General features: G+C 45.7%; 1 protein-coding gene across 1 annotated transcript in view; it reads right to left on the bottom strand.

Annotated features, from left to right (window-relative positions):
* LOC128690235 (protein unzipped) overlaps positions 1-14784 on the bottom strand; it is a 52113-nt gene extending 37329 nt beyond the window's left edge. Inside the window, exon 1 of the mRNA XM_053778812.2 lies at positions 14518-14784. Within this exon, the coding sequence (XP_053634787.2) occupies positions 14518-14540 (23 nt within the window). The 5' untranslated portion in view covers positions 14541-14784. The remainder of the gene's footprint in view (positions 1-14517) is intronic.
* Positions 14785-15359: the final 575 nt, after the last annotated feature.

Genomic DNA, 15359 nt, shown 5'->3' on the forward strand with positions numbered 1-15359 from the left:
TTTGCTGACAAAGTCGTATTTTATGCTGTTTGAACACCTCAAACAAACAGTAATGAGGCAAAAAATACAACTAGCGTAAAATGCAATATAAAATTAAAATAAAACGCTTTTATCAGCTGGACTAACATTTTCACTTCATACCAAATAAATATTAGTTTGGATATGTTCGGTACGACAACATCATATCGGAATATGTTTTGGTATTTTGAGGATATACTCGTCTGTCATCCTTACTAAGTATATTGGACATTACCTGCTTCCACTGTTCCCACCCAGTAATAGTTTCTACTGTCCTGGGGTATACTGCCGTGTGGTATGCTGTCCTGGGGTATACTGCCGTGTGGTATGCTGTCCTGGGGTATACTGCCGTGTGGTATGCTGTCCTGGGGTATACTGCCGTGTGGTATGCTGCCCTGAAGCATACTGCCGTGTGGTATGCTGCCCTGAAGTATACTGCCGTGGGGTATGCTGCCCTAGGGTATACTGCCGTGTGGTAAGCTGCCCTGGGGTATACTGCCGTGCGGTATGCTGCCCTTGGGTATAATGCCGAGCGGTATGCTCCTATTTCAACAAATCCTTTAATCTTCGTTTTAACCCTTTCAGGTCGTCAATTTCTGACCCTTATATATCTATGCATCAATGGCTTGTTTTAGGTTTTGTGATTCAAGAAACATCTAAGCTAAATAAAGCTATATTTACATATATTTAACCACCAATATGCGTTTTCTCCCGTTTACGAAACGTTACTACCCATTTACGAAGCGTTACTATCCATTTACGAAGCGTTACTACCCGTTTACGAAGCGTTACTACCCGTTTACGAAACATTACTACCCGTTTACGAAATGTTACTACCCGTTTACAAAACGTTACTACCCGTTTACGAACGTTACTACCCGTTTACGAAACGTCAACGGGTGGTAACGCCTCATAGGAGAGGCAGTAAGCGACAGATTCTTCATGAAATCGTAAGGATGAGTTGCAACCATATTTCTAGGGAGCAGCACACTCTGGTGGGCCTGTGGTAGCACTGACATAAGTCAAATAAAAAAAATAATAAAAAGATCTGCCTACGCGGTGCTGTAATATCCAGGCAAATATGGCATAATGGTCTCTGTGAAGGAAAAAAAAAAACTTGCTTCTACACGCTTTCTAAATCGCTTTCTCGCGTCTCTCTCATGCGGCCGGAAGACTTTCTCTTGTAATATCTTTCTGTTGAATTATTTATAGTGTTCTGATACTGAGATCAGGAATACTCTCAGTGTTGAGGTACTGTGGTGGTTGTCAGTGTTAAGGTACTGTGGTGGTTGTCAGTGCTGAGGTACTGTGGTGGTTGTCAGTGTTGAGGTACTGTGGTGGTTGTCAGTGTTGAGGTACTGTGGTGGTTGTCCGTGTTGAGGTACTGTGGCTGTTGTCAGTGTTGAGGTACTGTGGCTGTTGTCAGTGTTGAGGTACTGTGGTAGTTGTCAGTGTTGAGGTACTGTGGTGGTTGTCAGTGTTGAGGTACTGTGGTGGTTGTCAGTGTTGAGGTACTGTGGTGGTTGTCAGTGTTGAGGTACTGTGGTGGTTGTCAGTGTTGAGGTACTGTGGTGGTTGTCAGTGCTGAGGTACTGTGGTGGTTGTCAGTGTTCAATAACAAAAACATAAAGTGGGACCAAGTAAACCAAGTCCTAACCGATATAAGCTGGGAAGATATACTAAGCAACACAGACCCAAACTTATGCCTAGAACAGATTAACTCGGTGGCACTCGATGTATGCACAAGGCTTATTCCTCTAAGAAAAAGGAGGAGTAGATGTAAAATAGAAAGAGACAGGCGCTCCCTTTACAGGCGACGGAAAAGAATAACAGAGCGGCTAAAAGAGGTCAATATATCAGAAATGCGCAGGGAGACACTGGTCAGAGAAATAGCAAGCATCGAACTTAAGCTAAAAGAATCCTTTAGGAGTCAGGAATCGCGGGAAGAACTAAAAGCCATAAATGAAATCGAAAGAAACCCAAAGTATTTCTTCTCCTATGCCAAATCAAAATCGAGAACAACGTCCAGTATTGGGCCCCTACTTAAACAAGATGGGTCCTACACAGATGACAGCAAGGAAATGAGTGAGCTACTCAAGTCCCAATATGACTCAGTTTTTAGCAAGCCGCAAACCAGACTGAGAGTCGAAGATCAAAATGAATTTTTTATGAGAGAGCCACAAAATTTGATTAACACAAGCCTATCCGATGTTATCCTGACGCCAAATGACTTCGAACAGGCGATAAATGACATGCCCATGCACTCTGCCCCAGGGCCTCTTCAAGGGGGGCTCCTTGGCGTGGTGAAGAGGCTCTTGGTCTGAGGAATTAGCCCTGTCGGTCTTCTTCCTCAGACCGAACCTAATTACCCCCCATTCTCCCCTCCCCTATCCCATCCTCCCCATCCTCCCCTTTTTTCCATTCCTCCTCCTCCTCCTCACCCCTCCCTTTTGCCCTTCCTCTTTTTAGCCTTCGTGATTTCTTCCACAGGCGCGCTAGTTCCTAGGTAGGGGAAAGGACACCGGGGTCGATCCCATTCCGTTGAGGTTTCTTGGCGGTGGCGTAGTTTGCCGTGGAATCTGGATTGCCTAGGGATGTCCCGATCCCTCTCCGGTATCCCGGAGTAGCTTTGGGTGTCTTTTGGGCGACGGGTGTATCTCTGGAAGCCACCTTTCGGATTCCGGGGGTGGTGGCTGAAGGAGGTATGCTTTGTGGCGGATATCCGGCCGCCCTCTCTTTTGTCCACCGAGGTAGCTCGGCAGATGTGAGGTTGCTATCCCGGATTGCTGGTTTACTGGCATGAAGGGTAGGGTATGGCACGGGTTCCATGCTGCATCTGCGCTACTAGCGGTGTCGAGTCCTCTTGGGCGCGGAGGGAGATTTCCGGCCCTTTCATTCCTCCTGGGAACTATTCCTCCCCGCTCCCCCCTTTTTTTTATTCTTTTTTTTGTTTTTATTTTCTTTTCTTCTTTCTTTTTTTTTCTTAAAAACAAAAAGCAAAGGAGTAACCTAACCATGGCAGCCCTAGTCCATGAAACCACTACCCCCGGGCCCCTTCTTGATACCGCACCCCATTCTGACCCTGCCTTGTGTTTAGACCACTCTTCGGACACTCCTGATGCCCCTGTACCTCTTGCTGGTGCTGTTTCCTCACCCGCTTCAGGTACCGGGGCTTCGACTGACTCCTTCGATTTGTCTGAACTCCGCTCTCCTTTGACTATGCTTCCGGCTTCTCCCTCTACGGTACGGCAATTTTCGAATCGCCCACCCATTTCATGCCGGACCAACTCCGGTCCTACTCCTAAACGCCAACGTCAATCTCCTGATGATGCTCCGTCGTTACCTTCCCATTCTACTCGGAAACGACCGACACGTCAAGCACTCCCTCTCCACGCTCAGTTTCGGACCACACAATGGACTAAATTCTTTACTTTAAGACCAACTTCTTCTTCTGCCTACCTTTCTGACCATAGTATTGCCAAAGCGCTCCTGCGTCATGTTGGCAGAGATATTTCATTTCACGCTCTCAAGAGCGGTACGCGCATCGTCACTGTCCAGAATGCTACCCAAGCTCATGATCTTTCTCTCCTTTCGAATATCGATACTACTCCTATCACTATTGAAAAACATCTTTCTCTCAATTCTTGTAGTGGTACTGTCATTCTGCCCCATACCATAGTCCAACAGAATTTCCAGTCATGTGGCAATGACATTTTTGAACAGCTGGAACTCCAGGATCTCCCAATCCTCAAAGTAGACACTTATGTCCTTCCTGCCCGGGGGCGGAGACGTTACCCTTGCAATGTGGCTCGTTTAACTTTTGACAGCCGAGAACTCCCGTCCTCTGTATATGTCGCGGGACATCGGTTACAAGTTCGAAAGGTGATACCTACACCGCAACAATGTAGAAATTGCTGGCGTTTTGGTCACCCAGCGAAATATTGCAGATCTATGGCCGAATGCCCAGTCTGTGGTGCCGACAACCATTCTAATACATCTTGCAGTCAACCTCCATCTTGCCTTAATTGTAATGAAGCTCACCCTTCGTACTCCCGCCGTTGCCAGGTCTACTTAAATGAACGTGAAATCCGTTGCCTCAAAGAGGCAGAAGGTCTCCCTTATGCTATGGCAGTTACTCATCTCCGCCTCCAAGGGAGACTACCCCGTGTTTCTTATTCTCGTGTTTCCAAACGTCCCCCCACTTCTGGGGTCCCATCTTCTGCAGCCTCCTCTGTTGTTACCCCTCCCATAGCCACTACGGCATCTAATCCTTTTGCTGTCCTTGGCTCTGACGTCCCGACTACAACTCAGTCTGTTCTCACATCTTCGCGTCCTTCCTCACAAGCCCCAGTATCGACAAGACCTCGTACGACACCTAATACCAATCGCCCCTCTACTCAGAAGTCCAAAAAATCCACATTGCTCAAATCTTCTTTGCCCCTTCCTTCCCTTCTTCCGCCTCCACACTTTACCTTTCCAGTCTCTGTACCTAGTTCTTCCCCTCTCTCTGGCTCTATTACAAGTGTGGAGATTCACCCTCCTCCTCGTACTATGCCTTCCACCCCCGTCCCCTCCCAAGTTTCTCCCTCTTTTGTCACCTCCCAGGTTTCTGCCTCTTCTGTCCCCCCCCACACTTCATCTCCAGTCCCTTACACTTTTCCCTCCCCCTCTACTTTGGTACAGTCCATTACTGTCCCAATCTTTACTCATCCTCCTCCTCCTATCTCCAATATGGTCTCCCATACATCTTTGAATTCAGAAACACTTGAAGCCATTTCAGAATATATTGCAGAGACTAAACCTTCAATGGACACTGATTCACTTCCTGTTCCTTCTCTTCCCTCTCCTCCATCTTCACAACCCCATTCTTCGCAACGCTCCGTTCCTTCGCTACTTGAACATCTTCCAATGCCACCACACGTTGACTTTTCTAACCCCTCTAGTCCGTAGGTGCCTTTACCTACAGATTCCTGATATTTTCTTCATCGCCAATCATGGCCTATTTACAGTGGAATATCCGCGGCCTCAGGGGTAATCGGGGTGAGCTTCAGATGTTGCTTTCCAGGTTTTCCCCTGTTGGTGCTTGCTTACAAGAACCAAAATTAAACTCGGCTGTTTTCCAACCTATCTCAGGCTATAATTTATTGTATTCTTCGGATCCTTTCTCAGATGGGACCTTTAATGAAAGTGCCCTTCTTCTACGCAATGATATTCCGTACTGTCAACTATTTGTCCATACATCGCTGCATTACACTGCAGCCCGTATCCACTTGAATAAGTGGTTTACAATATGTTCTTTATATCTCTCTCCTTCTCGAGCATTTTCTATCCCAGACTTTGCCTTTCTTGTTTCATCCTTACCACCACCACTTCTGTTACTTGGTGATTTTAATGCCCACCATTTCCTCTGGGGGGGGTCTCATTGTGACTCACGTGGCATTCAGTTGGAGGCTTTTCTTGCCTCTCACCCCCTCCATGTTTTAAATACGGGTACTCCCACCCATTTTGATCCTCGTACTCATACTCTCTCTTGCATCGATCTATCAGTCTGCTCTTCCTCCACTGCACTAGACTTCACCTGGTCTGTTCTACCAGACTTACATGATAGCGATCATTTTCCGATCATTCTTACTTCTCCTTCCTATTCACCACCTTTCCGTAGCCCTCGCTGGCAGTTTGATCGGGCAAATTGGGATCTTTACTCACACCTCACTGCTTTTAGTGAGGTTCCTTCTTCATCCTCCATTGATGAGCTCCTACACATCTTCTCGACGTCAGTTTATACCGCAGCTTCTCATTCTATACCCCAAACCTCAGGCAGGCATTCTCAGAAGTGCGTGCCTTGGTGGTCTCCCGCTTGTGCTCGTGCAGTACGTTTGAAGCGTGCTGCATGGGGCAGGTACCGGTACAATAGAACCGCTGAGAGACTTCTTGATTTTAAGCAGAAGCGTGCGATCGCTCGCCGTGTCATCCGTGAAGCTAAACGCACTTGTTGGCGAGACTATGTTTCCACCATCACCTCTGCTTCTTCTATGAGTGCAGTCTGGAAAAAAGTGAGGAAATTGAGTGGTAAATACTCTCCTGACCCAGCTCCTGTTCTACGGGTCGCTGGTGTTGATGTAGCAAACCCTCTCGACGTTGCCATTGAACTTGGCACACATCTGGTCCGTATTTCCCGAGGGCTCCATCTATGCCCCTCGTTTCTTTCCTCAAAGTCTGCCAGAGAGTTAGTGCCCTTGGACTTTTCTTCTCTCAGAGAAGAACAGTATAATGTGCCTTTTACACTTCAAGAACTGGAGGCAACGCTCTCAGCTTGCCGATCATCGGCAGCTGGGCCTGACGACATTCATATTCGTATGTTACAACATTTACATCGGTCAGCCCTTGTAGTCCTCTTACACCTCTTCAATCTTATTTGGGCACAAGGAGTTCTTCCCCAGCTGTGGAAATCTGCCATTGTTCTTCCTTTCCGCAAACCGGGTACTACTGGACATGATGCCTCCCACTATCGCCCCATCGCTCTTACTAGTGCAGTTTGCAAAGTGATGGAACGTCTCGTAAATCGACGTTTAATGTGGTATTTAGAGACACACAACAGTCTCTCCGCTAGTCAATATGGCTTTCGTAAGGGTCGTTCTACCATAGACCCCTTACTTCGCTTGGATACGTATGTTCGTAATGCCTTTGCGAATAATCACTCAGTTATTGCCATATTTTTTGACCTTGAGAAGGCATATGACACAACTTGGAGGTATAATATTTTGGCCCAGGCCCATTCCTTAGGCCTCCGAGGCAATCTACCATCCTTCCTTAAGAACTTTTTAACTGACAGACATTTCCGTGTTCGAGTCAATAATGTTCTTTCCCCGGACTTCGTCCAAGCTGAAGGTGTCCCTCAGGGATGTGTTCTAAGCACAACACTTTTTCTCCTTGCTATAAATGATTTGGCCTCTGTTCTTCCACCCAATGTTTGGTCATCACTCTATGTTGATGACTTCGCTATTGCTTGTGCAGGCGCTGACTGTCATCTTATTGCAGTTTCTCTCCAGCATGCGGTCGACCGTGTTTCCACTTGGGCCACCACGCATGGGTTTAAATTTTCAAGTACCAAAACTCACCAAATTACTTTCACTAGACGCTCTGTTATCTCCGATCATCCTTTGTACCTCTATGGCTCCCGTATCCCCGAACGTGATACAGTCAGGTTTCTAGGCCTTCTCTTTGACCGTCGGTTGTCCTGGAAACCTCACATAACCTCTCTGAAGGCAATTTGTCACAGCCGGCTAAACCTTCTTAAAACCCTTGCTCATCTTTCCTGGGGAGCTGATCGTCGAACTCTGCTTCGCCTACATTCAGCCCTCGTTTTATCGAAACTCGATTATGGTGACCAGATTTATTCCGCGGCCTCTCCTGCTACTCTCTCTAGCCTTAACTCTATCCATCACCAAGGTTTACGTTTGTGCCTTGGTGCTTTTCGCTCTTCCCCTGTTGAGAGCCTCTATGCAGAAGCGAATGTTCCATCCTTGTCTGATCGCCGTGATGCCCATTGCCTTCGCTACTATGTACGCTCTCACGATCTACACAATCCTTCCATTTATAGAATCGTCACCGATATTAGTAGACATTCTTTATTCGTTCGCCGCCCCTGTTTGCTCCGTCCCTTTTCTCTTCGCCTACATTCACTCTTGTCTTCCCTTCAGTTACCACCTTTATATGTTCATGTAGCATCTCACTTTTCCCTACCCCCCTGGGAAGTTCCAGCTGTTCGGGTCTGTTCTTTCTCACTCCCTTGCTCGAAAGCTCAACTGCCTACGGTGGCTTCCCGCTCTCTTTTTCTTGATCACTTCCATTCCCATTCTCATGCCACTGCTGTGTACACAGATGGCTCTAAGTCTTCAGACGGCGTCGGATTCGCAGCAGTGTTTCCGGACAGCGTCGTGCGGGGACATTTACTATCTTCAGCTAGCATTTTTACTGCTGAACTGTATGCCATTCTTGCAGCACTTATTCGTATCGCATCTATGCCTATGTCATCATTTGTAGTAGTCTCAGACTCCCTTAGTGCTCTACAGGCTATACGAAAATTTGATACATCTCATCCCCTAGTTCTCCGTATCCAACTTTGGCTACGCCGTATCTCTACCAAACATAAAGATATTGTTTTTTGTTGGGTCCCTGGTCATGTCGACATACAGGGCAATGAACAGGCAGACACTGCTGCGCGGTCAGCAGTACATGACCTACCAATTTCCTATCGAGGTGTCCCATTTCTTGACTATTTTGCTACAATAGCTACCCACCTTCGCACCCGTTGGCAACAACGTTGGTCAACTCTGCTCGGTAACAAACTTCATTCTATTAAACCGAGCATAGGTTACTGGCCGTCTTCTTGTCATCAGTGCCGAGGTTGGGAGACCACTCTCTCCCGCCTTCGCATTGGCCACACTCGTCTTACTCATGGGTATCTCATGGAAAGGCACCCTGCTCCTCTCTGTGAGCAGTGTCAAGTTCCAGTATCGATTAGCCACATTCTGTTAGACTGCCCTCTCTATCAACGAGCACGCAGAATTTACCTCCAACGTCGTCTTCGTTCTACTACTCTCTCTTTACCTTCCCTTCTTGCTGATGGACCCTCCTTTAATCCTGACTCTCTCATTGACTTCTTGACAACGACTGATTTACTCCACAAACTCTGATGATACTTTTCGCACTCCCCTCAGCCCTTTCTAGTTCAGTCTCTTGCTGCCCTTTACCCTTTCACCATCCACTGCCCCGCTGTTTTCCGTAACCTATTACTCATTCATCTCCCTTTTGCCACCTGATGCCCTCGCTTCCTTCCTGCCCTGCAGCGCTGTATAGTCCTTGTGGCTTAGCGCTTCTTTTTGATTATAATAATAATAATCTGCCCCAGGGCCAGACTCATGGAACTCTGTGTTCATCAAGAACTGCAAGAAGCCCCTATCACGAGCCTTTTCCATCCTATGGAGAGGGAGCTTGGACACGGGGGTCGTCCCTCAGTTACTAAAAACAACAGACATAGCCCCACTCCACAAAGGGGGCAGTAAAGCAACAGCAAAGAACTACAGACCAATAGCACTAACATCCCATATCATAAAAATCTTTGAAAGGGTCCTAAGAAGCAAGATCACCACCCATCTAGAAACCCATCAGTTACACAACCCAGGGCAACATGGGTTTAGAACAGGTCGCTCCTGTCTGTCTCAACTACTGGATCACTACGACAAGGTCCTAAATGCACTAGAAGACAAAAAGAATGCAGATGTAATATATACAGACTTTGCAAAAGCCTTCGACAAGTGTGACCATGGCGTAATAGCGCACAAAATGCGCGCTAAAGGAATAACAGGAAAAGTTGGTCGATGGATCTATAATTTCCTCACTAACAGAACACAGAGAGTAGTCGTCAACAGAGTAAAGTCCGAGGCAGCTACGGTGAAAAGCTCTGTTCCACAAGGCACAGTACTAGCTCCCATCTTGTTCCTCATCCTCATATCCGACATAGACAAGGATGTCAGCCACAGCACCGTGTCTTCCTTTGCAGATGACACCCGAATCTGCATGACAGTGTCTTCCATTGCAGACACTGCAAGGCTCCAGGCGGACATCAACCAAATCTTTCAGTGGGCTGCAGAAAACAATATGAAGTTCAACGATGAGAAATTTCAATTACTCAGATATGGTAAACATGAGGAAATTAAATCTTCATCAGAGTACAAAACAAATTCTGGCCACAAAATAGAGCGAAACACCAACGTCAAAGACCTGGGAGTGATTATGTCGGAGGATCTCACCTTCAAGGACCATAACATTGTATCAATCGCATCTGCTAGAAAAATGACAGGATGGATAATGAGAACCTTCAAAACTAGGGAGGCCAAGCCCATGATGACACTCTTCAGGTCACTTGTTCTATCTAGGCTGGAATATTGCTGCACTCTAACAGCACCTTTCAAGGCAGGTGAAATTGCCGACCTAGAAAATGTACAGAGAACTTTCACGGCGCGCATAACGGAGATAAAACACCTCAATTACTGGGAGCGCTTGAGGTTTCTAAACCTGTATTCCCTGGAACGCAGGAGGGAGAGATACATGATTATATACACCTGGAAAATCCTAGAGGGACTAGTACCGAACTTGCACACGAAAATCACTCACTACGAAAGCAAAAGACTTGGCAGACGATGCACCATCCCCCCAATGAAAAGCAGGGGTGTCACTAGCACGTTAAGAGACCATACAATAAGTGTCAGGGGACCGAGACTGTTCAACTGCCTCCCAGCACACATAAGGGGGATTACCAACAGACCCCTGGCAGTCTTCAAGCTGGCACTGGACAAGCACCTAAAGTCAGTTCCTGATCAGCCGGGCTGTGGCTCGTACGTTGGTTTGCGTGCAGCCAGCAGCAACAGCCTGGTTGATCAGGCGCTGATCCACCAGGAGGCCTGGTCACAGACCGGGCCGCGGGGGCGTTGACCCCCGAAACTCTCTCCAGGTAAACTCCAGGTAAACTGTGGTGGTTGTCAGTGTTGAGGTACTGTGGCTGTTGTCAGTGTTGAGGTACTGTGGTTGTTGTCCGTGTTGAGGTACTGTGGTGGTTGTCGTGTTGAGGTACTGTGGTGGTTGTCAGTGTTGAGGTACTGTGGCTGTCGTCAGTGTTGAGGTACTGTGGTTGTTGTCCGTGTTGAGGTACTGTGGTGAGTGTTGAGGTACTGTGGTGGTTGTCAGTGTTGAGGTACTGTGGCTGTTGTCAGTGTTGAGGTACTGTGGTTGTTGTCCGTGTTGAGGTACTGTGGTGGTTGTCAGTGTTGAGGTACTGTGGTGGTTGTCAGTGTTGGGGTACTGTGGTGGTTGTCAGTGTTGAGGTACTGTGGCTGTTGTCAGTGTTGAGGTACTGTGGTTGTTGTCCGTGTTGAAGTACTGTGGTGGTTGTCAGTGTTGAGGTACTGTGGTGGTTGTCAGTGTTGAAGTACTGTGGTGGTTGTCAGGTGGTTGTCAGTGTTGAGGTACTGTGGTGGTTGTCAGTGTTGAGGTACTGTGATGGTTGTCCGTGTTGAGGTACTTTGGTGGTTGTCAGTGTTGAGGTACTGTGGTTGTTGTCAGTATTGAGGTACTGTGGTGGTTGTCCGTGTTGAGGTACTGTGGTGGTTGTCAGTGTTGAAGTCCTGGGGTGGTTGTCAGGTGGTTGTCAGTGTTGAGGTACTGTGGTGGTTGTCAGTGTTGAGGTACTGTGGTGGTTGTCAGTGTTGAGGTACTGTGGTGGTTGTCAGTGTTGAGGTACTGTGGTTGTTGTCAGTGTTGAGGTACTGTGGTGGTTGTCCGTGTTGAGGTACTGTGGTGGTTGTCAGTGTTGAGGTACTGTGGTGGTTGTCAGTGTTGAGGTACTGTGGCTGTCGTCAGTGTTGAGGTACTGTGGTTGTTGTCCGTGTTGAGGTACTGTGGTGGTTGTCAGTGTTGAGGTACTGTGGTGGTTGTCAGTGTTGAGGTACTGTGGCTGTTGTCAGTGTTGAGGTACTGTGGTTGTTGTCCGTGTTGAGGTACTGTGGTGGTTGTCAGTGTTGAGGTACTGTGGTGGTTGTCAGTGTTGGGGTACTGTGGTGGTTGTCAGTGTTGAGGTACTGTGGCTGTTGTCAGTGTTGAGGTACTGTGGTTGTTGTCCGTGTTGAGGTACTGTGGTGGTTGTCAGTGTTGAGGTACTGTGGTGGTTGTCAGTGTTGAAGTACTGTGGTGGTTGTCAGGTGGTTGTCAGTGTTGAGGTACTGTGGTGGTTGTCAGTGTTGAGGTACTGTGATGGTTGTCCGTGTTGAGGTACTTTGGTGGTTGTCAGTGTTGAGGTACTGTGGTGGTTGTCCGTGTTGAGGTACTTTGGTGGTTGTCAGTGTTGAGGTACTGTGGTGGTTGTCAGTGGTGAGGTACTGTGGTTGTTGTCAGTGTTGAGGTACTGTGGCGGTTGTCAGTGTTGAGGTACTGTGGTGGTTGTCAGTGTTGAGGTACTGTGGTGGTTGTCAGTGTCGAAGTACTGTGGTGGTTGTCAGGTGGTTGTCAGTGTTGAGGTACTGTGGCGGTTGTCAGTGCTGAGGTACTGTGGTGGTTGTCAGTGTTGAGGTACTGTGATGGTTGTCCGTGTTGAGGTACTTCGGTGGTTGTCAGTGTTGAGGTACTGTGGTGGTTGTCCGTGTTGAGGTACTTTGGTGGTTGTCAGTGTTGAGGTACTGTGGTGGTTGTCAGTGTTGAGGTACTGTGGTTGTTGTCAGTTGAGGTACTGTGGCGGTTGTCAGTGTTGAGGTACTGTGGTTGTTGTCCGTGTTGAGGTACTGTGGTGGTTGTCAGTGTTGAGGTACTGTGGTGGTTGTCAGTGTTGAGGTACTGTGGTGGTTGTCAGTGTTGAGGTACTGTGGTGGTTGTCAGTGTTGAGGTACTGTGGCTGTTGTCAGTGTTGAGGTACTGTGGTTGTTGTCCGTGTTGAGGTACTGTGGTGGTTGTCAGTGTTGAGGTACTGTGGTGGTTGTCCGTGTTGAGGTACTGTGGTGGTTATCAGTGTTGAGGTACTGTGGCTGTTGTCAGTGTTGAGGTACTGTGGTTGTTGTCTGTGTTGAGGTACTGTGGTGGTTGTCAGTGTTGAGGTACTGTGGTGGTTGTCAGTGTTGATGTACTGTGGTTGTTGTCCGTGTTGAGGTACTTTGGTGGTTGTCAGTGTTGAGGTACTGTGGTGGTTGTCCGTGTTGAGGTACTTTGGTGGTTGTCAGTGTGAGGTACTGTGGTGGTTGTCAGTATTGAGGTACTGTGGTGGTTGTCAGTGTGAGGTACTGTGGCGGTTGTCAGTGTTGAGGTACTGTGGTAGTCTGTTATTATGTCTTCTGTTACTTGCCCACAGGCTGTTAGGAATACAGTGTATTCCTAACAACCCCTTTACTCAAACACACAGGCAAGTGAATCGAACACCACAAATGCTAGTCTGCAACACCACAAATGTTAGTATGCAACATCACAAATGTTAGTATGCAACATCACAAATGTTAGTATGCAACATCACAAATGTTAGTATGCAACATCACAAATGTTAGTCTGCAACACCACAAATGTTAGTCTGCAACACCACAAATGTTAGTCTGCAACATCACAAATGTTAATCTGCAACATCACAAATGTTAGTATGCAACATCACAAATGTTAGTCTGCAACACCACAAATGTTAATCTGCAACATCACAAATGTTAGTATGCAACATCACAAATGTTAGTATGCAACATCACAGATGTTAGTCTGCAACACCACAAATGTTAGTATGCAACACCACAAATGTTAGTAAGCAACATCACAAATGTTAGTATGCAACATCACAGATGTTAGTCTGCAACACCACAAATGTTAGTAAGCAACATCACAAATGTTAGTATGCAACATCACAGATGTTAGTCTGCAACACCACAAATGTTAATCTGCAACACCACAAATGTTAGTAAGCAACATCACAAATGTTAGTATGCAACATCACAGATGTTAGTCTGCAACATCACAAATGTTAGTATGCAACACCACAAATGTTAGTAAGCAACATCACAAATGTTAGTATGCAACACCACAAATGTTAGTAAGCAACATCACAAATGTTAGTATGCAACATCACAGATGTTAGTCTGCAACACCACACATGTTATTATGCAACACCAGTGCTAAGCCCAAATCTAGTTAATCAATTATAGATGCTAGAGAAAGTTCTAACTATTGCAGGAGGACAAGTCCTTGGGCCGAAGGGAATAAATTATGGGAAATACTACATAAAGTGAGCATTGCGTTACATAAAGGGAGCATAATCAGGCGGGATATGATTACGACATATAAAATACATAGTACTGGCGGGATTTGTAAGGAAATTGTGTTTAATATCGAGGACAGATACAATGTAACATGGAGGCTGGACACTCAGTTGAGATATTAACGGTAAGAAAATTATTCCGTGTAAGAAATGTAAAAATGTGAAACGAACTGAATATAGACGTAATGGCAGCAAACTACGCAGGTACTTTCATGTGAAGATAAATAGTGTCCTAGATACACCTGAAACCTAAACCTGAACACATTAATTCTTACAGATAAACTCACACAATATTTTTATTTTATACTAGGTTAAATCGTCTCCGTTTATTACCACTATATGCTTATATCGGTGTGATTAATGTCATTCTCAACAATTAGTAAACTGTAATCTATAAGAATATATACTTTAACGTAAAGCAGTACACAACAAAATAACCAAATTTATATATTATTCCTGCACTAATGTGTATGACAAGGTTGTCACTGGTCGATATAACGAGTGTTTTGTAATTATTTAAATCTATAAACAGTGTTAGAATGAATATTTTCTGCTGGCACCAAATATATTTATTATCAATAGTTATTTCAGCATTAAATATTGAACTCAAAATATCACTTTTGTAAGCAAGACCAAGAATATTACACATATTCAGAGTGTCTTACCTTACTGTCAAATCCGTTTTCATCTTTTCACTCTACAAAACTTCTTATAAAATAAAAAATTCGTCCCTATCCCGACCAATAAGTCGATCAGTTCTAGTATCCCTGTCTTCAGCAAACACCTGTGTATGTCACCACAGCAGAACACCTGTACCTTCACCCGCACTTGTGTTCTCACAACATTTCCAGTATGCACGTTAAGGCTGTGGAAAGTATTAATATAAGACAGGTACTGAGTGATGTACCATACGTGCTACACACGTGCTTGGCTGGGTACTACTGAATGTTGTAGACCCGCACCTCGCTGCTGTCTCACTCACACTGTTATAGAAAACGTTTTGCTGTGGACCCCTAACTAGCGCATTTTTTCACTCTAGTCAGTTTATTCGGGTATAAGTAAGTTTATTCAGGTATACACAAATACAGTTACGTAGAATTATCGTACATAGCAGCATATGTGTAGAGAACCTAGGATAACCCAAAAAAGTCAGACAGAGTGACTTATTTCCATTGGGGTTAGATAGATTATTGTACATAGGAGCATATGTGTAGAAAACCTGGGATAACCCAGAAAACTCAGAGTGACTTATTTCAGTTGGGGTCCTTTAGTAATAAGTAAAAGAGAGAGTAAGTTTATTTAGTCACAGGTACTTATAAGTAGTTATCATATGTAGTGCCTGACAAACCTAGTATATAGTGTAAATTATCAAGGATAACCCAAAAAGCCAGATAAAGTGACTTATTTCCATTAGGGTCCTTCGCATTACGATTTATTTAGGCTCGAGTTAATATAAGTACAATTATCATCTATATGTAAATTAACTAAGAAAACCCAAAAACACATC

The sequence above is a fragment of the Cherax quadricarinatus genome, chromosome 32 (assembly GCF_038502225.1).
Source record: "Cherax quadricarinatus isolate ZL_2023a chromosome 32, ASM3850222v1, whole genome shotgun sequence".
NCBI lineage: Eukaryota > Metazoa > Arthropoda > Malacostraca > Decapoda > Parastacidae > Cherax > Cherax quadricarinatus.